The sequence below is a fragment of the Terrapene carolina genome, unplaced genomic scaffold (genome assembly GCF_002925995.2).
Source record: "Terrapene carolina triunguis isolate 2854851 unplaced genomic scaffold, T_m_triunguis-2.0 Scaffold89, whole genome shotgun sequence".
Taxonomy (NCBI): Eukaryota; Metazoa; Chordata; order Testudines; family Emydidae; genus Terrapene; species Terrapene triunguis.
The window spans coordinates 19,137,796-19,163,900 of record NW_020664440.1 but is presented as its reverse complement, the minus strand read 5'-3'; the positions used below and the strand labels follow the sequence as shown (position 1 = coordinate 19,163,900).

At 43.9% G+C, this 26,105-nt stretch overlaps 1 protein-coding gene across 1 annotated transcript in view; it reads left to right on the top strand.

Annotated features, from left to right (window-relative positions):
- Nucleotides 1-26,105, top strand: part of LOC112111898 (netrin-4-like) — a 67,022-nt gene that overhangs the window by 29,417 nt on the left and 11,500 nt on the right. The window contains exons 4-7 of the mRNA XM_024207544.1: nucleotides 12,318-12,444; nucleotides 14,614-14,802; nucleotides 23,813-24,026; nucleotides 25,421-25,554. Coding sequence (XP_024063312.1) covers nucleotides 12,318-12,444; nucleotides 14,614-14,802; nucleotides 23,813-24,026; nucleotides 25,421-25,554 — 664 coding nt within the window. The remainder of the gene's footprint in view (nucleotides 1-12,317; nucleotides 12,445-14,613; nucleotides 14,803-23,812; nucleotides 24,027-25,420; nucleotides 25,555-26,105) is intronic.

Below are 26,105 nucleotides of genomic sequence, written 5' to 3'. Positions count from 1 at the left end.
CCAGTGCAATAATTTATGTGCACGTATGTTTTCTGGGCACAATTGTGGGGCTGGTGGTTCAAAATGTGGCCCTAGAACATATTTGATTGTAATAAACTCAGATCACTTTTTAATTTTAATATCTACCTGGCTGTTCTTTTAGGCACTTGCACCAACAATTTGCTCTAGTGCTGACACTGTGTCCCAAGTTTCAATCTGGAGGGATTTCTTCTCCTTCTGCACACCCACGTGCACTCACGTGTGTAAACTATTGGGCTTGATTATCCGAGGTGCTGAGCATTTAAATCTCCAACTGAAGTCAATGGGATCTGTGGGTGTTCAGTGACTGAAAAATCAGGCATGACAGCCCTTCTGTTTTCTGGACAATGGACTAGAGCGGAAGTGGAAGTCTCAACAGAAATGCAGGTGGTCTCCAGCCCCGCCTTGTCTCTACCTCTAGAGAAAAGCCAGGTTTGCAAAGAGCTTAGAAATTATTCCTTTGCAACACATTTGGATCAGCTTGTGATAAGATTTATAACTAAACTTGAGGGGGAAAAAAAAAAAAAAAAGACAGAATGAGTGCAAATTTACCAAGTTTCTGGTAAGATTTTTCTTGTTACTTTACCTTCTTGTAGATCAAGGTTCAGAATGTAAAGGTAATTCTCTTTCCCCCTCCACTCAGCTTAAAACAAGTTAGGATAAAAATGGATCTGTCATACATACCACAAGTTCACTCTTGAGGGGGGAGGGATAGCTCAGTGGTTTGAGCATTGGCCTACTAAACCCAGGGTTGTCAGCTCAGTCCTTGAAGGGGCCATTTAGGGAATCTGGGGCAAAAATCTGTCTGGAGATTGGTCCTGCTTTGAGTAGGGGGTTGGACTAGATGACCTCCTGAAGTCCCTTCTAACCCTGACATTCTATGAATGGTGCTAAGCCTGAATTCCCTTCAAAGGTTCCATGTGCCCTTTAACTGACACTATACTAGTTCACAGTAGCCCTTTACATTTTATGAGGAGGCCAGATTCAAACTCCTAACCTTTTCACTGCTATTATACATGCCAGGTACAGGTAGCTGGATGCACCTCCAGTCCAACTAGAGCAGTTACGATACCATGTGTCATCATTTTCAGTAGAATGTTAATTGGCTGAACAGTGAAGAGATTAATAATTAATGTAATCTTCAATAGTCACTTTGGAATAAAATTCTAGGCTTGACTTAGGAAAGCCCATACTTACACTGCGGTATGTGCTTTAGTGTGTTCCTGAATCAGGATGTGTTCCTGAATCGAGGCCTTAAACCTGGGCAGGGTGTTCGAATGCTGCTATTCAGACTTCACTACCAATGATGCCCCCATTACTGTCTAAATACTGATTTCGCTGTACATATTGTATGCAGTAACCATAATAACAGTCATGGGAGAATTATGCTAACCAAATATAGTGTGTTATCTAAGGACATCAAAAAAGATCTATCCCAGGCCAAGAATTCAAGCCATTTAACCAGGAGCAGCAACACAAGTCAACAGGTCTGTGGTTTTCCATAAGGCTTTCTGTCTCTATAATGGGATCTGAAAACAAAAGCAGCCATAAATGCTTTATTTGTGATACACTCTGACATTCTAGACTAAAGAAATTAGTTGTGGAACGGGTTTCATGTCCAGATAGGTATATGGTGCGTGTGTTAATCTGTTTTTTTTTTTTTCTGGAATGGATATTCTTAGGTGTCTTTTAAGTTTTCTACTTTTAGAGTTAGATATTGTACAATTAATAAAGACCATATGAATTTCACAATATTTAAAAGATTTTTTTCTGAATCACTACCAGCCGTGGTATAAATCTAGCATCTCATGTATGCTAGCATTGGGTGATGTTATCCACCCCTGTAAATGTGGACCCATTTAAGACATAACTGTAGAAAAAACAGTTTAAAGAACACATTCTCTATTGCAAACTTAAATATACAAGTGATGAAATAGAATAGATGAGTAACACACACATTAAATGAATACAGCTGGTAGAAGAATAAACACTGCCTATCAAAAGGGAAAACACAATATTGTCCATGCTGTTGGCACAGTCATTGTAAACTATGACTGGATGTCTCTTATTTTTTTCCATTAGTCTCAATGGAACAGGGGTTTTGTGCCATCAAATGACTTCACGGGGCAGAAGGTGAAATAGTTTTGATGAAATAGATTTCATGAGTGATTCATACCCCAGGAGACAACAAGGAGTATGTATCCTAGTACTTACACTGAGACAAGGGTGAGTGTTTTGCCTGGGTAAGGACTCAGTAAGAACTGAGGATGGGCTTCAGAATCCCTGTATCAATTCCCCTGAAGGCGCAGTGCCCTTCATGTGGCAGAAGATGTTTTATAGAACATATTAAGAAACAAATCAATGGGCATCTTGAGATTTAAGATTGTTATGCCCTTTTAAACCTTTTGATTATTTAATAAAATGGTACTTCTAGGAAATGCAAAGCATATGAGCATTTTAAATAAACTCTTCCTCTCAATGCTGGGTTTTGCTTTTTATGGATTATTTCATTGGTATTTTTGTCTGGCAGCAGCTGATATTTCCTAGGTTAAATTTAGCATCTCTATAACTACGCTCATATTTCTCTGTACAAAGTTCCTGTAAATTCCCTCCTTAGTCAAATAGGCAGGACACAAGACTAGGTGAAAAGCCTAGATCCGGCTCTTTTGGGCATTCTTCCATTTCAATGCAGAAAGTAAAAAGGAGAAAAAGTGATGGCCAAGAAATCTATGGGCAAACATCTCAAATTTGGGGTTTTCTTGCAGCAGCAATTACCCTTTTTCTTGTTTTCCCTTTGTCCTCTCTTACCCCCAAGTCATTTGGGATATGCTGCAAAGATATGAAACATGATTGATGCATCATCTTGTAGTATCCTTAGGTTTACACTCAAAGGGCAGAATTCTCCTCTCAGTTCTGCATGGGCTACAACATTTGGTTCTCCCTACATTATGGTGACATGATAGTGTGAGAGAAAAATCAGGACAGAGGGTGGGGAGTAATATGCGCCTATACAAGACAAAGCCCTAAATATAGGGACTGTCCCTATAAAATCGGGACATCTGGTCACCCTACCCTACGTGAATAGATCTTTCATGGATGTCAGTGAAGGAGAAATACTTATTGAAGCTGGGCGATGCCATGAAAATTACAGAGGAGCATTTTGTTGTAAGTGTAGGACATGGGCATCAGTTTGGAAAGGAATGAATGCCCTGACTAGGCACATCTGTGTTCCTCCTTGCCAGAGGATGTTGTGAAGGCCAAGACTATAAACAGGGTTCAAAAAAGAACTAGATAAGTTCTTGGAGGATAGGTCCATCAATAGCTATTAGCCAAGGTGGACAGGGACGGTGTCCCTAGCTTCTATTTGCCAGAAGCTGGGAATGGGCGACAGAGGATGGATCACTTGATGATTACCTGTTCTGTTCATTCCCTCTGTGGCACCTGGCATTGGCCACTGCCAGAAGACAGGATACTGGGCTAGATGGACCTTTGGTCCGACCCAGTATGGCCATTCTTATGTTCTCTGTGTTTTTTTTAATTGTTGGACATAGTGGAAAATAGCCCCTCCCTCCTCCCCCCGTTTCTGTGGGAGGTGCAAGGATATCTGTTGTGATGTGCTAAGGGCCTTGCTGTAGGACTCTGTAGGGCACAAGGAACAGCGGTCAAGTTTAGGTTGCAGTTAGCTAACATTTGGTAGCTAAGCCCAACCTTTTTCCTAGCGTACATCTAGAACATACAAAGGAGCTTAGAGCGCAGACAGAGAGCACAGACAGTGAATGGCTTCTAGACAAGCTTCCAGTCCATTTGCCAAATATTTCCCAATTCTTTTTTTAGTGCAAATGAAACAATAATAAATATGGGACAAAGGAAGGTCATTGTGTATCCAAAAAGTGATTTATAAAACTCAGTGCAGAACCACTGGCTGTCGACAAGTGTTGGGGGGCGTTTTGTTTGTTTTTGGTGCCCTCATTGCCAGGAAATTCACATGAATTGCCTCAGACATCAGTTCCTCTTCTTTATTACCTTGTTTACAGAGAGGAATTGTACTTTTTTCTGGGCCTGATCCTACACAATTGCAGCCAAAGGGAATTTTCCCATTGATTTAAATGGGAAAAGGATCTGGCCCTATCTGCAGTTTCTTGTTTGGGGTAAGGGGGAGTTGAAACAAGGGTCACATAAGGTAAAACTTGTTTTTCTACAGCACTTTGCTTGGTGACTTGGCTGTCATCCCCCTTTTGCAAATATTATCTCCTAACAAAATACCTTGTGCTGTTCCACTGATAATCCTCTAACTAAGTTTCCATAGTCTCTGATGGATCCAAGTTGTGCCAGACTATGTGACCTCCAAGACTCAGTGCTGCCAGGAGCTGCTCTCTGTTGAAGATGGCAATTCAAAAAGCAGTTTTTGCTGTGGGGGGAAATTAGCCTCAGTTAGGTGACTATCATCAGGAATGTTAATGTATTGTAGGCCACCTCAGAATGAGTTCTAGGGTCGCTCTACTGTTTTGCCTGAATAAGGACTGAGTTAGGACTCCAGGGTCTGGCGCTCCCCATTCGAAAGAACAGGAAGAGATAACACCGACTATGTAACAATAAGTAGTTTGTTTAAGTTTCATGGACCACACATAAAGAACATTCTATCCCTGGCATCTTTGCTAGCCCTGTTAGATACAAGGTTTTTCCAGAACTCCCTGCTGAAGCATTGGATGAAGAAAGATGGCTAAGTTTCAGATATTGTCTGAGAGAGAAGCTGCCATAGCTAGCATCACAGATAGGTTCACTTGGATTTGCTCAGGAGCAGCTGTGGTGGAGCAGAGGGCTCCATGCAGTATGGTGCCCAATGAGCCACAGATGAGAACCGACTTCAAAACTCTGGCTTTGAGGGTATGTTTACACTGCAGTTAAACACCCATGGCTGGCCTGTGTCAACTGACTCGGGCTCGCAGGGCCCAAATCCAAGTGTGTACACCACAGTTAAATAGCCCCGTGAGCCCAAGTCAGCTGACACAAGCCAGCTGTGGATGTTTAATTGCAGTGTAGACATACCCTGAGTGACAGTCAAGTTCCCCCAAATTATCTAAACTAAGGCTAGAGATGAATGTTCAAACCCATCTAAAAGGCCAAATCCAGAATTTCTTTCTTTCTTAGGCAAAACTTCCACTAAAATCAATGGGTATATTGCCTAAGTAATGACTGAGTAAAATCTGAGTAAGGGCTTCTGGACTTGGCTCAAGTTTTTGTTGTTGCTGTTAGCTCATGTAGACGGTGAGGAACATTCCTACTTTAAGCTAAATCTCTGTTGTTGCCTGGCACTAGAAACAGGGCCCAAACCAAAACTCAGCATCACTAAACTTTGGAGTTGTTTGAGATTCAGGCCAGAATGTTCTAAACAGTCTCGTCTTTATTATGGGCAAAGCCTAAACCCCAGATTCAAATACTCTCCAACTTTGGGACGGACACCATCCCAGTCTGGAAAGTGCATTTGTCCTGGTATGAATTTCTTGTGGACTATTCCATGCTAGTACATCCAGCAGCACTAAAAGGGTCATGGTAAGCAGATCTCTCAGGTTTCAGAGGTTCATTTCAGTTCAAATAAGGACCCAATAGTTTGAGTTCTTCTGCAAAATATTTCTGAAGTCTGAGTTTCTTGGGTCTCCAAAATTGAGCTCAAAGTCTCAAAGAGCAGGTACCCTGAGAGGATTTCTGCTACTTCCTAATCCCAGATGGGCGAGAATACCATGAGAAAAGCCAGCCCAGTGATATTTTGACACTTTAACGTCCAGCTACAATTGCGGGGGCACTTAAAAATGAAAATTTAATGAATAAAGTAGTTAACCAAACTTTTTAGAATCACCAATGTTTGGGTTTGCATTTTGGGTGAGGGTCCAGGTCAGTTCTTTATCCAGATTGATTCACACAGCCCTAATTTTTGGAACGCACCCATTCTACTGTTGAGCTCTGAATGAAATTAGGCTGTTAGCCCCATTCCTTCTTACAAAGGAGGCTAACTTGCTGTGCCCGTACTATTATTATTCACTATACCCTGAAAATATACTGTAATGTACTGCATCTTTATGTATCAGCTGCCCTCTGCTGGTTAGAATCAGAACTACTCAACCTGGGGGTCATTGATCCTGTATTGCTAACATCTAATGGAGATTCTCCATAAGCTGAAATAGGGATTGTGCTTTTGAAGCAGGAGGATCTGAGTTCTGTCCATGCTGTCAGTGTGAAGTTTTGAGTGGCTGTGGTGTACAGCATAGCAGCAAATATGATAAAGCCCTTGGTGACCATGTTATCATACAGTGAGCATGTAGTCTAGGATTGTAAATTCGAGTAAAATATATTTCCCACATCCCTCTGCCACATGTAGTGTGGAATTAATCTTATTAATGTCTTGAAAATCTCTTTTACTAATGATGAAGGCTCTGAATCAGGAAACTTACCTATTCAGGAAGGCTGTTTAAGTGCTTTCCCGAATCAAGGCCTGAAAGAGCATTCTGTGTTACACACACAATTTTTGTAGGAAGCAACATTTCTACTCCACTTCTTTGACTTTAAACTATTTTGTGTGATGGGGTTACAAACTAACTCCCTATCTGAGACTCTATTAACTTTTAATCACAGCCTTTTATTAAATGTAATGGTTAAGAATGAAATGTAAACCATTCAAAAGCAGTCTCATTTTATTGCTTAACTGGTTAATTACTGGTAGGTTGGTGGGGTTTTTTTGTTTTGTTTTGTTATTTTAATCACTTAATTGCTGAAGAACCACACTCATCCTGCCAGTAGAAACCTTTGATTGGAAGCACTTGGAAATACACTTAGGGCTGGTAAAATGGTTTAATGTTCCTTATATTGCCTTCAGGGGGTTGTTTTTCCTTTTTAAAGATTAGGGAGGGGGGGAATAAATAATCAGATCTGTTTAAAACTATCAAAGACCATTTGAGGCCAACATCTCTCCCAAAGATTCAAGTACAGCAAATCTCAGAGGGTGTTTATTTGGTTTCCATTCGATACAAGCTGTCCAAAATTAGACTCGATTCAAGCCACTGATACTCTAGCAAATCCCAGGGTCATGGCAGTTTTTTTGTACAGGTGAATATCCACAGTAACAATGTAAGTATACCAGCTGCTGAGCTCCCTGCACTCTGCTCCATGAGCCTCATACGCCAACTAAAAATAACAATATCACCCCGAATGTACTTTACTGTTTATCATTATCAGTAGTTAATATTAAGTGAGTACTGTAAAGTGAGATAAAGGAAGGAATTTATAGCCACAAACATTGGATTGACCACTGTAAATCCCAATTCCATTAGTCGGTGGAGTTACATCAGATTTACACACTAGTATAAGTGACAGGAGAATTTGGCCCACTGGTGTGAACAGATGGTGTTGAAGCTTCTCCATTACACAGCCATGGCAGGGCTCCCTGGTGCTAACCTGTTATGTCTATGCTGGGAATCCAAAGATCTCTGTTAATGTACTTTAGGTCTGACTTACAGACACCACTTCTCCTCTCTCCTGAAAGCCAGTTCTGGATCTCTCCCCAGCAGAGCTGGCCACTCATGCCAAAGTGTTTGGTGCTTTTGTGATGTGGACCAAAAGAATCTAGGATGTGACCACCAAACTCATTTTCACCATTTGATCTGAGTAGATTTGAACTGTGGTAAAAGTTCAGGTTAATGCATTGACCCAGTAATATACTGAGCCTCCTTCCTCTTCCTCACTTGAAATAGCTAGTCTCCATTCAATGGGGTAATCATTGGAACCAGGTGACCTACTGCATCTCAGAATTACTGTAATTGTAATGTCCTATGTTCCTCAGGCTTTAGGTCAACACAGCAGCTATTATTTGCATGCTATTTGGTAGGCACTGACAATATGCTCACCGCTATACCAGACAGAAGAGGGCAGCCCTGCCCAAAGACACAGAAAAGTCAAGCCTGCACTGAGACAGAACATATGAAACCAGATTGAGATGTTGGCTGGGTGGAGTCATGCAGGAGATTGAAGGTGCAGACAAGAAGTTGATGCTTGATGCATTGGGCAACAGAGCGACAGACGGCTCTCAAATATCCCCCACTAGGCCTGACTTGCAGTCACAGGAGATTGAGTACCAGACAAAGGCCAGATTGGGGACTTGAAACCCTCAAAGGCCAAGCTCACTTTATGACATCCCTTTGTTGTAATGTATGAATTGTGTCTCTTTGTGAGATCATGAGCAGCATTCCCTACCTTATGCCTTTGTCACTGTTCAGAAAGTGACTTGGTCTGGCCAGCCTGTGGATTCACCTAACTCATTACTGACTTTCTTCATTGTTGTTCTCTAGTGAACTTGGGGAAAGCTGATTCATTAGCCGTCCAGGAGACTGAAGCCCTCTGTTTATCCACAGAGCAGGTGCCACACTGCCTAACCTACCTTCCCCTGCCAGGATCTCTCAATCCTGTTTTACAGAAGCTCCTTGGAATGAGATGGACATTCATTCTCCTCAGACAATGCCTACAAGGGTAACAGTCATGATGAGAGGGGTAATACAGACACATGAACTTAGACCCACCTACTCAGATCACATAGACCAACACCACATGACATGAATGGCTAATAGCCCTCAGTCACTCCTAACCTTGTCAGGATTTGAACTGGTGACCTAAATGTGGAAAGTACTGCAACCCATCAGTAATCCCTTCTGCCATTCGGTCCCCTAGGGCTTTGCATGCTTGAAAAAGTTGAAATAGTCTTTTCATTTGACCACACAAAATGATTGAACGGGTTCATGAATTTCCCTCTAAGGATCAAATATTGATATCAGGAATCACAGACATCTGATATAGCCAAAAATCCCTTTGGGGAACCAGAGAGCATGCAAGCACCTCTCAATTTGGGGAGGTCATAAGGACAACAGGGATTAGTTTGAGGCAGACACAGGCAGAGGAGTGTTTCACTGTTTCTCATGAGACCAACGACAACTACCCATAAATGGTCCCCTTCCTAAAAGCCTGTAAGTGACTTGCTGCTGACATGGTTGCAAACTGCTATGTCCAAAACTGTTCTGGCGACACTACAAAGTGAATACGCAGCCCGAAGACAAACATTTTCTCCGAATCAGCAACAGTTGCTCAGTTCTGGACGGCTTCCAAACTTAACCTTCATTCAGTAGCAAAATAATGAAATACACTGACAGCAGCCAAGGAACAGCAGCAGCAAAAACAGCAACAATTACTAAAAAGATAAAAGAGCTCAACCAGAGAGAGGGAAAAAATCAAAAGAGTGAGGTATGATGTAGAACTGAATGGAAATACTATGCATATTCTGCTTTACATAATGGTTCCAGCCACTTAGAATTCTCTCGTCAAGTGTGGTTTGCATGCTCTTTATTAATCATTTTACATCTGTTAACATCAGATATGTATGGTTAGGGTTCAGGAATTAAAGAATCAGAGAAATTAAAGAGGGAAAAGACCTATTGGGTAAATCTCTCTCTTTCTCAACTGCCCATGACAATGATATGTGAGGGTGATACTTGATATTGGGCAGGTAAAGTATGAAAGAGTCTCTAGTGGTCACTTCAGTCAAGCTCTGTGTCTTTCTAATAGATATGCTATGATTCAACTGTAAGTTACTGGGCTCAGTTCAGGAATCACAGGATGTAATTTTGTGGCCTTTGTCACGCAGGAGGTCAAACTAAATGATCATAATAGACCCTTCTGTAATCAGATTTAGGGGTTTGACATGGTTGACCGTCTTGCATCCTGTTCTGGAGAGACACCACATAATGTGCTCGATATCGCATCTCCCTGAGGATTACTGGTGTTGAGTTCTGAGAGAGAAATGCATACCCTGAAGTCTGTGTTCAGTCTTCCGTGAGGAGGCAGCCAACCGCTCTGTGAGGCAGTCAATCTGCCAGCTGGCTGTACAGGAGCAGTGGCATCAGCTGCAGCCTGTCCCCTCTGCTAGCTGCATGAAATATCTGGTCTGAGAGGATTAGAAACTGGAGGAGTAGGGAGCAAATTGCTGCAGGGAGCTGGAGTTGGGGTTGGGATAGGAGAGAATGCTAAGGTAACAGTTATTTTTAACATTCTTCTCATAATCTCAAAATTACCTACAACGATGAGGTTGGGGGATGGAGGAGTTCAAATATAAAATCTGACTTTCGGGAAAGGCTATGGAAAATCATAACTCACATTAGCAGTGAGATTAAAGGATAAAATTAGATTCACGCTTCAGTCAAAAATGAAATCTCAGTCTTCACTTTGTGTGTCACGTGCACTGGGCCAGGGTTGTGACCATGTAGCTATAGGGCTTAGTCACCAGTGTGCCTGCCCTGCTGTTAAGACCATTTCCCGTGATGTACATCTCAGTGACGGATAGCCACTAGCCTGACAGGTGAAAAAGCAGAATGTGAACTTACTTTTTCCATCTTCTGCCTCCTAGGCCAAATATCAGGCACTTCCTGAAGGAGATTCATTCTTCCAAAAGTAATAATCTTCCTTCCTTTGCAAGACCATGCAAGCAGAGAACTTGGATCTCCTGTTTAAAAAGGCCCTCTTCTGTCACAAAAGTTCTCCAGAAACTAGATTTGTAGAGTCCTGTGTGCTCAGGTATTAACAGTTCTTGGATGCACTCAGCCATTGTGCATTAAACAACAACCAGCAATGGGAGCCAAGGGGCTTCTTGTCTTCTTTGCCTGCTTATCTGGTATTCCACTGTACTACTGTCCTGTTAAATAGTGGAGGGCAAAGCCTTTCCTCTATGCATTTGCCACAATCTGATACTGTACTGTGAGGTTACTTGGAACACTTACACTAGCATCTCTTATTCTGAGGGAAGCTCTTCTCTTCCGCTTACACCTCCCAAAATGAATATACAGTTTTGCTATTCACATTAGCCTAGTAATGACTTTGCCAACTGGGTACCCGGAATGAGAGCTTTGTTGCCATCTGTCACAGGTTCACTTGAACTAACAGAGCAACTTGCAAAGCAAGCTCCCTTTAATTTTACAGCACTCAACTGATATCCAACTCAGGGCTTTAAATTCAACCCTATAAAACAAAACAATATTTTCCTGGCTCCACTAAAAGATGCAGTCAAAGTTAGGCCCCTGACCAAGCTGGGCATTTGGATTAAGACAGTGGAGGAGGAGAACCAACCAACCAACCTACCTACCAACCAACCAACCAACCAACCAACCTACCTACCTACCTACCTACCTACCCCAGCTTCACCCAGAATTGCCTCCCCTAGAGGAAGCAGCCAGCCCTTTTTACCTTGCCCGCTGGGCTCTGATTGGCTTCTGCCTGCTTCCAGCCCTTCTAGCTGCTGCTGGACCAATTATTGTTGGTTCCACTAGCAGCTGATCCTGGGTGGCCTCTCTAGGAGCTCTTGGAGGACTAAACTCACTGCTCTTTTCACCCAAAAAGTGGGCAGGGTGTGCGAAGGCAGCAGGACTTCAATGGGGGGAGGGATAGCTCAGTGGTTTGAGCATTGGCCTACTAAACCCAGTGTTGTGAGTTCAATCTTTGAGGGGGCCATTTAGGGATCTGGGGCAAAAATCTGTCTGGGGACTGGTCCTGCTTTGAGCAGGCAGTTGGACTAGATGACCTCCTGAGGTCCCTTCCAACCCTGATATTCTATGACTCTATTCACTGGTTCAATCAAAATAAGTAGTCAGTTAGGCCTCTGACCAGGCTATGCTTTTGGATTAAGACAGGGGAGATCCTTCCTCCCCATCCCTGCTTCACTCAGGACTGCCCTCCTGGAGGAAGCATCCCACCCTTTTTTACCTTACCTTCTACACCCCAAGCAGCATGACCTAGTAGCTAGAGCACTACACTAGGATCAAGGGGGCCTGGGTTCTTTTCTTGGTTCTGCTGGTGGTCTTGGACAAATCACCAACCTGCTATGTGCCTTAGTTTCCCCATGGGTAAAATGAAGATAAGGATACTGACTGACCACCTTTGTAAAGCACTTTGAGATCTATGGCAAAAAGCTCTATATAAGAGCCAGGTATTATTATTCCAGCAGGGGGCATCAAATGCCTGGCACACCTCATCACCCATTCAGAATCTGACCCCAAAATTAAAGGAGGGCAGAGAACGAATCCACATTATTAGAGACTTCATGAGGCAATAAAGCTGCATGTGTAGGAATTCTAGACGGGTGTAGGCTTTGTGAGAGTGCTGGGGAGCTGTGAGAAGGAACTGTGCAGGAGAAATCCTCCTCACTCAGAGGCTGTGCTGTGCTCTGTCCTGTTAATTTTTTCAGCTGCTTGAACATATTCTCCTTCCCCTGACAGGTCCATGGGAAGTGTGTGTGCAGACACAACACAGCAGGGAACCACTGTGAAAGGTGTGAACCATTATACAATGACCAGCCTTGGAAGCCAGGAGATGGAAAAACTGGGGCACCAAATGAATGCAGAAGTAAGTGGGGGGCAGGGGGGGAGCTTAATGATTCAGGGTGTCAGGGCAATAAATCACCGTCCAAGTAGGCAAGGCGCTATAATAGACAATTCACCCAGTTTGGATTTATGGTGCTCTTGCAGCAGATGGGGAATGAATTGCTAGGTAACTGCTAGGAAATCCTTTCAATCAAAGTATTTTTTAATGTAGCTGGTCTATTTGATCTATTGCAATATAGAACATACAAGGCAGAATTCTGCTCTTCAAAGAGAAACATTCCCTCATTCGTTTCACCATTCCCAAGCATGAGTCTCTACAGAGCTATAGTAGGCTAAGAAAGCTTAAGGAGATAAATTTAATGGGGGGAAAAGTAAGGTTCAGTGATCTCTGTCCTTGGCATGTGCATGGGAACAAGGTTTCAGGAATGTTTTGATTTGAGTTGATTCCAAGTCTATATTTATTATGAGATATAATTATATATGTATTTATTAATAACTAGAAATTTATTTCAACCAACCTCCAGCCCCCCACTCCCTTCCCCAATCCAAACAAACTTGGGCATTTGTGTGATGAGAATCAGAATCCAAACTTGGATCTGGATCTAAATTTCACAGGCGACGCCTATTTATATAGTGTCCTGAAACAACACCCCAGTTCTGAGCCCTCCGAGACTTAGGGAGGTTTGATTTCTATATGGTGGACTCATCTAAAACCCTGGATCCAAACACCCCAGAACCTTGGAGTGAAGTCCAACTCTGGATCAGATCTGTCCATCTCTATTTTTTTTCTCATCCAGCACTAAAGGTGTGCATGGTGCTTTACAAAACACGAAGTATCGCATTGCTGCTCCAAACAGTTTACAGTCTAAACTGGATGGGAAAAAAGCCAACAGGGTTTCCAAGTGGGAGATTCTAATTGGAGCAGAACAGACAGAGTCGTAGTTGATCAATCTAGGAAAATAAAGTGGACTTTCAAGTTTACTAATGATGGCTACAGGTTTGTTATAACATATACTAATTTTAGTAGGATCAGATTGCATGCTTCAAGCTAGAACTGCAGGACGTTGAAACAATCCTGAAAAGTCTTTATCTTTTTGTTATTATATTTGCGTTGCTAAAGCAAAATTATGAGTGGCTAGAGCTGGTTAGAACACAGGGGAGGTTCTGCGGAAAATTTTGACAATATGGCAAAAAATCAAAATCTGAAATCTTTCAGCCAAAAACTAAAATATTTTGGCCAAAAAACAAAATGTTTCAACCAAATATTGAAATATTTTTATTCCAAAATGCTGTCACGGTGCCTCGTATGAGTTGTAGTTCAGTTGTCTCATGTTCCCTTTCTTTTCTACAGGATGGCTCCCTGGTTGGACTGCCTCTCCATGGTGCCTCATGGTTTTCCCTCTTGTTGAGAAGTGGTGTATCCTGGGAGTCGTATGGCTATGGTGCATCATGGAAGATGAAGTCCAGCTGAGGAACCCAGCCATAGAGAATGGGGATATGAGTCAACTGAACTACAAGTTTCATAAGACACTGCGGCAGCATATATGAATCTAAATTCTGGGGTTTGGGCCAAAATATTTCTGTTTTCAGGCATTTGGTTTTTTGACAAAAACAGACACTTTAAAAAAAAATGTAGTTGAAAACACAATTTTCTGTCCCAAGCCAGTTTTGACAGGAAATTTTCAACTAGCCGTAGTAGTGATAAATCTGTTATGGCCAAAGGGCTCAGTTCTATAGGTGGAAATAAACAGGACAACACTAAAAGTAGAGATGGTCCAAGCCACATAGTTTAGATCTAGATTTGGATCTTAGCTTTCCCAAAGTTAGGCAGTGTTCAGATCTGGGGTTTTGGTCCAGGCCCACCTGTAATTTAAATTAGATAAGGTATACAGTTCGTGACAACTGGCTTTTTCACCTGACTGTCAGTCTTTCTTAGGATTTACTAGGAGTCTCATTCTGCTTTGACATTTCTGTTTTTAATGTAAACCTGTTACCCGGGTTTCTTTCAACCCACTTTACTGGTTTGCCAAAGTCTCCCCATACAAACCCAGGAAGGCAGGTAAAAGAAAAATGTTTGGCATAAATTAATTTGGTCCTAAGTTCATTGCAATGAAACTGTCACATGAGTGATACTGTAGGCTCCGTGCTTTATAAACGTGAGTGAGAAATGCATTTCCCTGCTCCCTAATAGAGTGCCGCTGTCACAACCATGCTGATAGCTGCCACTTCAACCTGAGTGTTTGGCTGGCATCTGGGAAACACAGCGGTGGAGTATGTGACAACTGCAAACACAACACGGAGGGGCATCGATGTCAAAGGTGCAAACCAGGATTTTACAGAGATAGGGGGAAACCTATGTCTTCCCCAGAGGTCTGCAAACGTAAGTCCAATATAATACAGTACAAATGAATGGTGAAAGCTGTTTAGGGCTACACATTACAGAGTGAGCTGAGCCATCCAGCCCATTAAAAGTATCTACAGGTATCTTGTGGAAATACATCATAAATACATTATCCTTTCCTCCGACCCTTGTTTCCAAGCTCTGGTTTCCTGATCAAGGACATTTTCCTCCTGACCCTGCCACCAAAGTCTGATTTCTATGTGGGATTGTGGAATGGTCTGATTTAAAAAAAAAAAATTCTCTGAAGCAATTTTATTTTTAGGGAAAGTTTTATTCTGGTTGCGTTTGCATTTAAAATGCTCCTATCCTAGTGAGGCACACATTTTATTTAGTTGGGTTTATCTGTATCTCACCCAAAAGGGGCCGACAGCGTCCGTGTGTGTATGTTCTAACTGCTGTGAGGCTCCAATGAGCCACAGGTTGATTTTGCATTCTCTCCACAGACAAATATGAATAATATTGGCTGCAGGGGGATGGGTAGGGAGTTTGAGCCGCTGAGCTCCCTCCCACATCTCACACCTTTGATCCCACCTAGTATTCCCCAGGAAGGTTTCTGTTTGTAACAATCCATCATTTCGTTCGTCTGCTCCTCTCTCCCCCCCCCCCCCCCCCGGATACTTCCCTTTCTCTGCCTCTGGGTGAAGCTTGTTCTCTCCCCTATGCAATCATGATTCCTCCCCCACCCCCGTCCACACAGTCATCAACACAGAAGAACTGCCTCCTTTGTCACCTGTGTTCGTTCCCATTGTCAGCCATTGCTTCTGAAGTTCTCCTGACCCTTTGACCGGCCTGATCAAGGTTCCTCTAGACACTCGGGTTACACGTGCGCTTCTTGCTGGGACCAGCTGGCCTGCGATAGCGCTTGAACTTTCAGTGCACAACATGCCCTATGTTTCTGATCCTTTGTATTCACCTTTCATTGGATCTTAGAGCCAGCTCTGTCTCCTCCCAATTCTTTTTTTTTGATTTTTTGAACCTTGCGACAAAGCTCATTGATCAGGGGAGGAGGCAGGGCTTCCTTGGCGTGTTCCCAATTGTGTTTGATGGTGCCCAGCTTTCCAGGGATTTTTCTGCTGGTTTGTTTCTGCTCTGAGAGGACGTGCCGTATGCAAAGATTTGTAATGAGAATAAATTCTTGTTCCAGTAGATTAGATTTCAAGTCTTATGGCACCTGAAGGAATCAATGTACAGGCTCTTGTATTTGACAGCAAGGTGACAGTGTAGGAACCAGCAGTGTGTGTAATAAGATAATCATTGACGTCTAGGAACATTAAAGAGTAGCAGAGAAGAGAAAACATTATTTAAAAATACAGCCTATCTGTGAGGAAACCCTAGAACAGGCTGCCCGGGTGAAATCGGACCCTGAGCCTACCTACACGTCTTTTGTCTGGTCTGGCTACCGCCTTCTCAGCACATCTTGCCAATACTCTGCAAAACGAACAGGAAAACATTTCAGAAGGATGCAGTCGAACAAGCGGAAATATACCCTGTTCAAACAGAACTACTCCTGTGGTGGCAGCATTATATGTAATAGCATTTTTCCCAGCAAGATGGTTAATGCCAATAGAAGGCTCCCTGCAACTGTTCCCATCATGTATAACTTCTGCATTAAGACTCCAATTCTGTATAGCACTTATGCACATATGCATGACTTTAGGCACTTGGGACTGAAGTCAATGGGACCACTCACGCACTTAAAGTCACACACAGTGCTTAACTGTTTGCTGGATCCTGACCTAAGGAACAGGTAGGCACTTTCCTCTCTAGAGAACCCCCCTAGCTTTCATGGCTGATTTGTGAACTGCGGTTGCATTTGTGTGGAGCAGGGAAAAACATTCAGTCTTCAGAGCCTGTTCAGAGAGACATATTTTCACTGGGCATTAGTCTATGCCCTTTTCTATCTTATTTAAAGATGAAGGGGAGAATTCCTGCAAAGACATTCAGTTGGTTATCTAAATGGGCAGCTTTTTGAAGCTGAGAGCTGAGCCCCAGAAATTTCCCAGAGAGGGGTGTGGGTCAGTGGGTGCACGTATAAAATGCTGCATCTACACAGGTAATTTGCAGGAAATCTCCCACTGTTCTGCTATCACTGTTTAGCTCTACCAGTGACAGCACCTGTAAAAGCACTAATGTAGATAGAGCCCCCATACTCCACCGATGCAGCAGTTGTGGGGAGGAGAAGCATTGTGCCGGGTGGAGCAAAAGTAGGTTTGGTGCGGGGGAAAGATTCATCCCACAGGATCCCCCCTGACGCAAGTGCATTTACTGAAGCTTGGCACAGGGTTAAAGATTTATCCCATAGTGAACTTTAACCCATGGAGGTGCATTTCTGTCACACCTAGGGTGACCAGATGTCCTGATTTTATAGGGACAGTCCCAATTTTTGGAGCTTTTTCTTACATAGGCACCTATTACCTCCCACCCCATCCCGATTTTTCACACTTGCTATCTGGTCACCCTAGTCACACCTCAGCATGCCAATCATGACCTGAAGAACTACCAGGTCTGGGTGAATAGCTTTGTGAAGGATTGGGCATACCACCTCCTACACATCCACTCATTTTGGCTGAGAAAACCTTGCAAATAGTACCAGAGTCACAACATTAAATAATGTTGACATGCGTCTGACGAAGTGGGCATTCACCCACGAAAGCTGATGCTCCAATACGTCTGTTAGTCTATAAGGTGCCACAGGACTCTCTGTTGCCTTTTACAGATCCAGACTGACACGGCTACCCCTCAGATACTTAACATTAAATAACTAAATGTTCTTGAGAAATGATGAAGAGAGCCATAATAAATTGGTCGTGGCAGACTGCACAGATGCTTTTGGTGTGAGCAACGTGGTTCTTGGCTTCACATTGGTGAGGAAGGGGGAAGAAATACAGGGAATTAAAACTCACCACGTATTTACAGTAGACACTGAGCTGGGAACTAAAAGATGATGAAAAAGCTGAATGAAATGCTGTGTTAAGCCCTTTGAGTAATCATGCTTTAAGAGAGTGCTCTTCCATCCAGAGCAAAGTCTAGGTTAAGCTATGACAGCCCCCTCCAGCTCCCAAAAAGTTAGCAGGACTCTGCTAAGGCCCAGAAGGAATCTTTAGGCATTAGTCATAATAATCGGCAGCATTCTCTCTTAATCACTGCTAGGGGGGAAACGGGGTTGTTTAACAACTGGCTGCACTGGTGCTATCCAGATCCCCCTTCCCTGACTTCTCCATTTACGAGACTGAAAAGACAATCGCTTTAAAAAAAAAAAATCCCAGCTGAGATTTAACACGTAAATATGATTCTGCCGTTTCTTTTCATCTGGAGAGATCGCCCGTCTCTGACCCCTTCGCTTCTGCCGTTCCTAGCAGCTGGGGAGGAATGGGAGCCAGGTCATGCACAGAGCCTTGTTTTGACACCGCTTAGATTAAAAAAAAAAAGAAAAGGACATGAAAAGAGCCACAGAGCACAGCACACACCTGCTTGTTACTGCGGGTGACAACACAGGATTAAACGGTTTGGATATAGGCTTGTATGGGAGCTTTGAGTCAGAAGCCTTGTGAAGCCTAATCGTTTCCCAACCAGTGGTCAGAAAAGCTGCTGCATCCCTGGCTCTTTCCTGTGGCTTATTTGGAGGCTTAAAGGATACGTCTGAACTGACACCATCTTTTGTCCTCAGCCTTTGCTTATCCAAAAAAAAAAAAAAAAAAAAAAGCAAGTATGTAGGACCATCAGGCCAAAGTCTTCAGGGAAATGGGATTTTTACTCTAGCAATCAGCTTGAAAATGAAAATGTGCACACACACCCCTCAACAAAGCTGCCCCTTCCTTTCCCTTCTTTCCCCTCTAGACAGAGCTGTGAACCTCCCAGTTGTAATATTTGGGATTAATCGCATCTTTGTCAGAGTCACTATTTCAATCGGCCACACAGATGGTGACCGCACCCACACAGACGGTAGTGTATCCAATTTCCTTGATTTACGGGACATTGTTGAGTGGTTTTGGCCCCAAATTTGACCTGCTTTAAAAATGGTTCGAATTTGATGGGGATTATATTCCAGATTCCAAAAGCTTTGGTTTGTTTTTAAATTTGGAAAAGATTGACTCTGCTGTTAACTGTGTTTTGCACCGTAGTTTTGACAGAAACGAAAGGTTAATTATCTCTGTTGGCATGTCTAAGCTGCAACCAGAAACCCGCAGCTGGCCCGTGCCAGCTGACTCGGGCTCACAGGGCTCAGGCTAAGGGGCTGTTTAACTGTGGTGTAGATGTTCCGGCTCAGGCTACAGCTCAAGCCCTGGGACCCTCCCACCTTGCAGAGTCCTAGAGCCCAGGTTCTAGCCCAAGCATCTAACGCTGCAATTAAGCATCCCCTTATAGCCCAAGCCCCGCGACCCCAAGTCCACTGGCATGGGCCAACCGTGGGGTTTTAATAGCACTGTCGACATACCATGAGAGTCTCTTACATGTGGGTTAATTGGAGTACTACATGCCTGCTATATTCATGTTGGTTGGAACCACATTGTTGCAACTAATATTATAGTTTACATCTGTATCTAATTAAGATACAGCTGGAGACAGCTGTGCTGAGAGCAGACAAAGATTTATCTGCTTTATGACTGTTTTCATTCCTTGGTTGTCAGCAGCATCCTGGCAAAAATCTTATAACAGCAGCTGCCAATAAAAATCCAAGTGGACATTTGTGATACTTCAGTGACCAACAACAGCCACCTCTAAGACACAACCATGTAATATTTTGTAGTGTAAATATTTTGCTGCTGTAAAGGGGAGAACCTAAATAAATAGGGCCCTACCAAGTTCACAGTCCATTTTGGTCAGTTTCATAGGATTTTAAAAATCAGAAAGTTCATGATTTCAGCTATTTAAATCTCAAATTTCACAATGTTGTAATTGTAGGGAGATTTTGACCCTTGTGGGGGGTCACAAGGTTATTGTAGGGGAAGGGGGGTTGTGGTACTGCTACCCTTACTTCTGCGCTACTTCTAGCGGTGGCGCTGCCTTCAGAGCTGGGCAGCTGGAGAGTGGTGGCTGCTGGCCGGGAGCCCAGCTCTGGAGGCAGAGCCACTGCCAACAGCAGCGCAGAAGTAAGGGTGGCATGGTATGGTATTGACACCCTTTACTTCTGCACTGCTGCTGGCACGGCGCTGCCTTCAAAGCTGGGCACCCGGCCAATAGCTGCCGCTCTCCAGCCACCCAGCTGTGAAGGCAGTGCAGAAATAAGGGTGGTAATACCGTGACCCATCTAAAATAACCTGGAAGCCCCCCTGCAACTCCCTTTTGGGTCAGGATCTCCAATTTGAGAAATGGTTTCCCTTGTGAAATCTGTATAGCATAGGGTAAAAGCACAGAAAAGACCAGATTACACGGTCTGTGATGCGTTTTCATGGCTGTGAATTTGGTAGGGCCCTACAAATAAACTATCTAGCTCTGTACCAGAATTGTCTATCCACTGTCCCTAACATCCCTTGACAAAAAGAAGGTAACGCATCCATTGTCACATTGGTTTGTGTTTCATTAGAAAGAGGTGGATGGAGAGAAAACTAGGGTTTACCAAAAAGGAAAAGAGCAAAAATCAGCAGAGAAAGACATTTTATTTACAAACACTGGGAAATACAAAAAACTCAGCTTGTAAGAACTTACTTATGACTCTTTAATCCTGAGGTTTATCATCAAATCTATTGTTATTTGACAGATAAAACCTGGTCATCAACAGCTGCCCTTCAGCATGTGACGCACAGATTCATATTTTGGGAGTTACCTTAGCTACAGAATTGGGAGTTTGGTTATAATACTCTGGAAGCCAGACAATGCACACACCTGACTTGATACTCTAAATAAACGCAAATTGAGGGAAGTGTTCGTGAGCTACTTGTGTAACTCATCTGAAAGTGTCATGCATTTATTTGTTCAGTTTTGCTTTATGACCCGTCAAGAGCTGCCAAAGCTTCTAACTGGAGGCAATGCCTGCTTTTCATTTTTGGACCATCAACTTTCCTTACTTATGTCCCTGAACTAAATACATGCACTTTTTTCTCTACCTCCCTCCTTGGCCTCTGCTATAAATCACTACTCACTGGAGCACTTTCCCTTTGGCTGGGATGGTGAAATTCATGTTCTTCACATATCTGACATCCTGTCCTCAGCTAGAGTAAGCTAGCATAGCTTCATTGGAGCGACACTGATTTACACCAGCTGAGGCCCTGGCTCCAGATACGGAAACCTGGAAAGACAAGAGATGAGACCGAACAATCTGTAAAGAATAGAGATAAATCCAAACTCAAACTCCCGATCCAAACACCAGTGAACTTTGGGAAGGCTGGATCCTAATGATATAGTAGGGGAAATCAAGAACAAGGATTCAGACAAACCCGGACTGTGGCAAAGTTTGGATCTTTTTGTCTCAGACCTGTCTCTAATGAGGAAAGCACCCATTTCCCATGTCCAAAGACCAAGGACAACATTTTCAAAAATGTCAACTAATATTAGATACCTCCATTTTTGGAGTGGCGTTTGGCACTTCTGAAAATCTGGGCCACAGTTTCTCAAGCTGAGCACCAAAAATCAGACGAGACTTTTGAAACGTTGGTGCAAATGCGCACTGTGATGTTACACCTGATTTTCAAATCCTGGTGAACAACCACTCTCAGATTGCTCCCAGGCTCAAGACTCCTGTGTGGCAGCAGCAGCAGATCCTGATGCTATTGTGCCACCAGCCAACAAGCTCATTGTGTGGAATACATTGCTCATTATAGTATGCTTATTTTCTGTCTTTAGGCTATTGTGCTAATGTTCCCTTGAAAACAACTGAATAGGATCCTTCTGCAACACAGTATAACAATATTATTAAAAATGTTGGCATGAAGTACACAGCTAGGACAGGGTGAAAATATAATATCTAATGGAAGATCACAAGGAAAATGCCCATTACACAAACTGCTGGGCACTGCTTTTTCACGTATTAGTATTCCCAAAAGAGATTTTCCTTTCTAAAGAACAAACATGATGATGCACAAGAAAGTAAATCCATCATCACTGCTATTATCCTTCTTCATAGAGCTCCCTTCTTGGACAGGGATGTGTGGAATCAGTGTGTTCATTTGGTCTCTTATCTGTGAGCTCAGGAAGAAAAGTTGTTTGATCAGCAGTAGTGATGGGCAAACTTCGAAAGCTGGCCCCTGAGCCAAACATCTTGGGTGTCCAACATCTGACTGGAAATCCCTGTTAGGACAGGCCTTATCCCCAAGATTTTTGTTTCTTCCTTCTTGCAGGTGGATGAAATTGTGACATCTTGGCACTTCAGGCTTTGGTGGCAGCAGAAATCAAGAGGTGCCACAATGTTCAGAAATGAGAAGGAGCTAAAATATGAGCTGGACCTGAGTTTGGGGTGAAGATTCAGCTCATTTGTCCAAATCTATTCAAGCATCTGACGTCAGCGGGGGCCAGATCCTCTCTTGTGATCCAGCCTGGTAGAGCTGCCCTGACAGCACAAAGGGGCTGGCAGTCTGCAGGATCTCCCCAGTTGAGAATTCCCCTGGTGGAGAGGTGTCCCAGCGAATGTAGAGCCAGCACAGTCAGCTCTGGCCTCACCCACTCCCCATGCCTCTGGCATAGAGACTTTGTTAGCGGCATGGCCAGAACATCACTGAGCTCCAAATTGTCTTAGCTGGCGTAGTAGCCCCTGGAGGCCATAGAGCAGCTGCTCTACTTTACAGCAGCCTCCAGACTACTCTGACGTATGGCAGGGCTGGTGTTGAAATGGCACCAGAATCAGGGAGCTGCACCTGGCCCTTCTGTCCCCTCTCTCGCTGCACTCAGCAGATAATGGTCATAGCTGAAATATACCCAGTGGGTTTGGAGATCTCTCTTTCCCCCTCCCTCTTGTAATATATCCACTGATGTGTGCATGCAAACTACAAGTTCACATTGGGAAGAGAACCTTCGGCCCTATATCTCACACTAAAGCAGAATCACGGACTCCTCAAATCTAGAGCTGGAAAAGGCTTCTCCGGTTGTCTGGTCTTGCTTTTCATGTTGTACTTTTACTAGCGTTTTGTCCAGTTTAGTTTTAAATATACCTGGCAGTAGGAATTCCAACACTACCCTGGGGAGCCTGTTTATCCTGATCTTCAGCCTAAATTATTTCCTTCTTGTTTTCATCTCATTGCTTTGAGCATCCCCTCGTGTATCCCACTAGCAAATCCCCTCTCTCTTTGCAAATGCTCCCTCTCACTCTCTAAATGTTTGGGCACTATTACACTGCCCAGGGTTGTAAACATATCCCTCACACTGCAATAAAGTGCCCTTAGCACTAAACAGCCTGGCTTCTGACTCTTATGGTGCAAGTGTGCAGCACAGCAGGCACCTGAGAGGTCTTTGTGCCTACACAGGAAGACTGTGACTGATTTATATAATTTTATTATATAGACACACAATGGGCAAATCCTTCCCACCCACAGCCTACAGCCACGTACCATCCAAAAGGCAAGTTCACAGATGGGCATAATGGGAAGCCCACTCTGGCGACGTATGCACCTTGGGGCCCCGTCCATGGTAGCCCAGTCAGGTGTTTTACAAATTCACGTGCCAGCCCCTCCCTCCTCCTTGCAGAGTGAATCCACACTAGTAACACCAGCTACTGCACAGCTGCATAACGCTCTTTATTTGAGATCGGTGTAGGGGCAAGGATTTGACCCACAGGAAATGGTGCTAGCACATGCATCGGTCTCAAGTGAGCATTTAGCAGTTCGGGTTTTATTTTGAATCCATTGCTATGCTCAATGAGACAACACCCCACCAATACTTAAAAATGACATTTCCATTTTGAACCCCGGCTGCCTGAGAATACAATGCTTCTCAGTGCTGATGTAAAATGACTGGCTGTTGGGAATGAGTGGGACCCATGGAGGTTATCAGCCTTGCAGAAACATCACCTAAACTGCTGACCCTTGGCGTATCATCTCAATCACTTCTTATGTCTTGTTAGCTTGCTCCTGTCAGCCTATGGGATCGGCCAATGCAACCTTCAGCAGAAGCTGGCGGTGCCACCCAAAGACGGGGTTCTGTTACTGCAAGCCAGGCGTGGCAGGCCCGAACTGTGACAGATGCCTTATGGGATACTGGGGCCTTGGAGAAAATGGCTGTCGTCCTTGTGACTGTGCCAGAGACTGCGACCCGCACACTGGAAACTGTTTCAATGGGTAAACAAGGCCCCTTTTATGGGGAGATAATCCTTTGAGTCACTTTTTGGCCTTTAATATGAAACTCAGATTAACACGTGGAATCCTGCACAGATGGCATAAATTCAAGGAAGTGGGGGGAGGTATTAGGGGAAACAAGACCAGGGCCGGCTCTACTGTTTTTGCCACCCCAAGCAGCGCGCCGAATTGCCGCCGCGGACGGCGGGGACAGTCCCTGTGCCGTTAGGGCGGCACGCGCGTTTCCTCGGCGGCAGCTTCTGTCTTCAGCCGGAAGACAGAAGCCGCCGAATTGCCGCCACCGCGGAAACGCGCGTGCCGCCCTAATGGCACACAGACTGCCCCCGCCGTCCATGGTGGCAATTGGGCGCGCTGCTTGGGGCAGCAAAAACACACGGACTGCCGCCCCTTGCAGATTGCCGCCCCAAGCACCTGCTTGGAATGCTGGTGCCTGGAGCCGGCCCTGAACAAGACAGTTGTCTACATCCACCTGAATTTGAATGGATTGCAGCACTGGGTCATTCAGATGCCATTTGACTGCCTGCATGCAAGTACATCCATAATACTCTTTAAAGACAGTTCTGAAGCAAAGGTCTTTTCTAGTTATGATAGGTAACTCCCTGACCCTGCTGGTGTCTGTGAAACTACTGTTTGCTTTAGAAAAAGTAAATGGAAGCATTGGAAGAGCTGCTGTGCTCTGTGGCCTAGGTGAAACAAGTTGGAGAGTCTCACTCCAATTCCTAGTGTGCAAATGTTCTCATCACATAAAACACACACGTGACTAATTGGTGACAGTCTGAGCAAAGGCCAAGCCTGAGTGGCCCACAGAGTCTGAACTACTCTTCCATCCATAGATCACTGGTGGTGTGAGGAAGCCTGCACAGCTGCTACCAGTGCAGGTCATTTTCTACAGATAACTGCAGGAACTCAGTCCCAAGGACCGTCAGTCTGGTACCTTTCACCAGCACAAATACAGTGTTCCAAATCCTGTGAAGTGCTCAGTACCTACAGCTCCCATTTATTTCACTGGGCCCAAATCCTCTGAGTGCCCTCAATTCCTAACAACATCATTGGGTGCTCAGCAACGGGCAGGTTTGGCCCAGTAATTTTAAAGAAATTATACAAAGCAACTGTAAAAAAAAAAAAAAGGGAAGTGTGAATCAGTGAAGTTGAAGTATAAGCCCAGATACTGCGGTCTATCTATAGAGCAGTGAGCTAGGGTTCTGCTCTTATTTGCATTCAAGACTAGATGTGTGATTAAGTTTGCTCATCATGACCTTTGAGACCATGTTCCTTTCTGGCACTGAATGCTGCTGGCATGTGGTAGTAGCTTCCTCCCTGCTAAACATCAGAAATCCTAACATGAGATTTTTCTTCTCTGTCTATCTCCTCCCTAGTTATGACAATGAGCCATTTTTCAACATCCCCATGGGTGGGCGAATCCCTGACCTCCTACAAACGCCAGCCAATGAAAGCGATGAGTGGAAATGGAATGATCATGAGCAGGGATTTTCTGCATTGAGACATCCAGGTATGGTTTAGCATTATAAAATCCATCACTCGGTGTTTATTAAATAAATAAATGATTCTTATAGAATGCCAGAAATATGCATGGCTTTTGACCAAATACGTATGTTTATTTTATTTATGATTTGTTTCTTCACATTTCTAAAATGTAGGTGTCCATCTACTGTTCTGGGTGTCTATCTCATAAATTAAAAATCACAACATAAACAAAGGACTGCCTATAAAATATAAGTCTTCCCTCCTCTTTAACCACTTGAGTGAAGAGAGTAAAAAGATCGCTAAGGGTACGTCTACACTTACCTCCGGGTCCGACGGCAGGCAATCAGTGTTCTGGGATCGATTTATCACGTCTGGTTTAGACGCGATAAATCGATCCCGGATCGATCCCGGAAGTGCTCGCCGTTGACGCCGGTACTCCAGCTCGGCGAGAGGAGTACGCAGCATCGACGGGGGAGCCTTCCTGCCGCGTCTGGACCCGCGGTAAGTTCGGACTAAGGTACTTCGAATTCAGCTACGTTATTAACGTAGCTGAATTTGCGTACCTTAGTCCGAAGT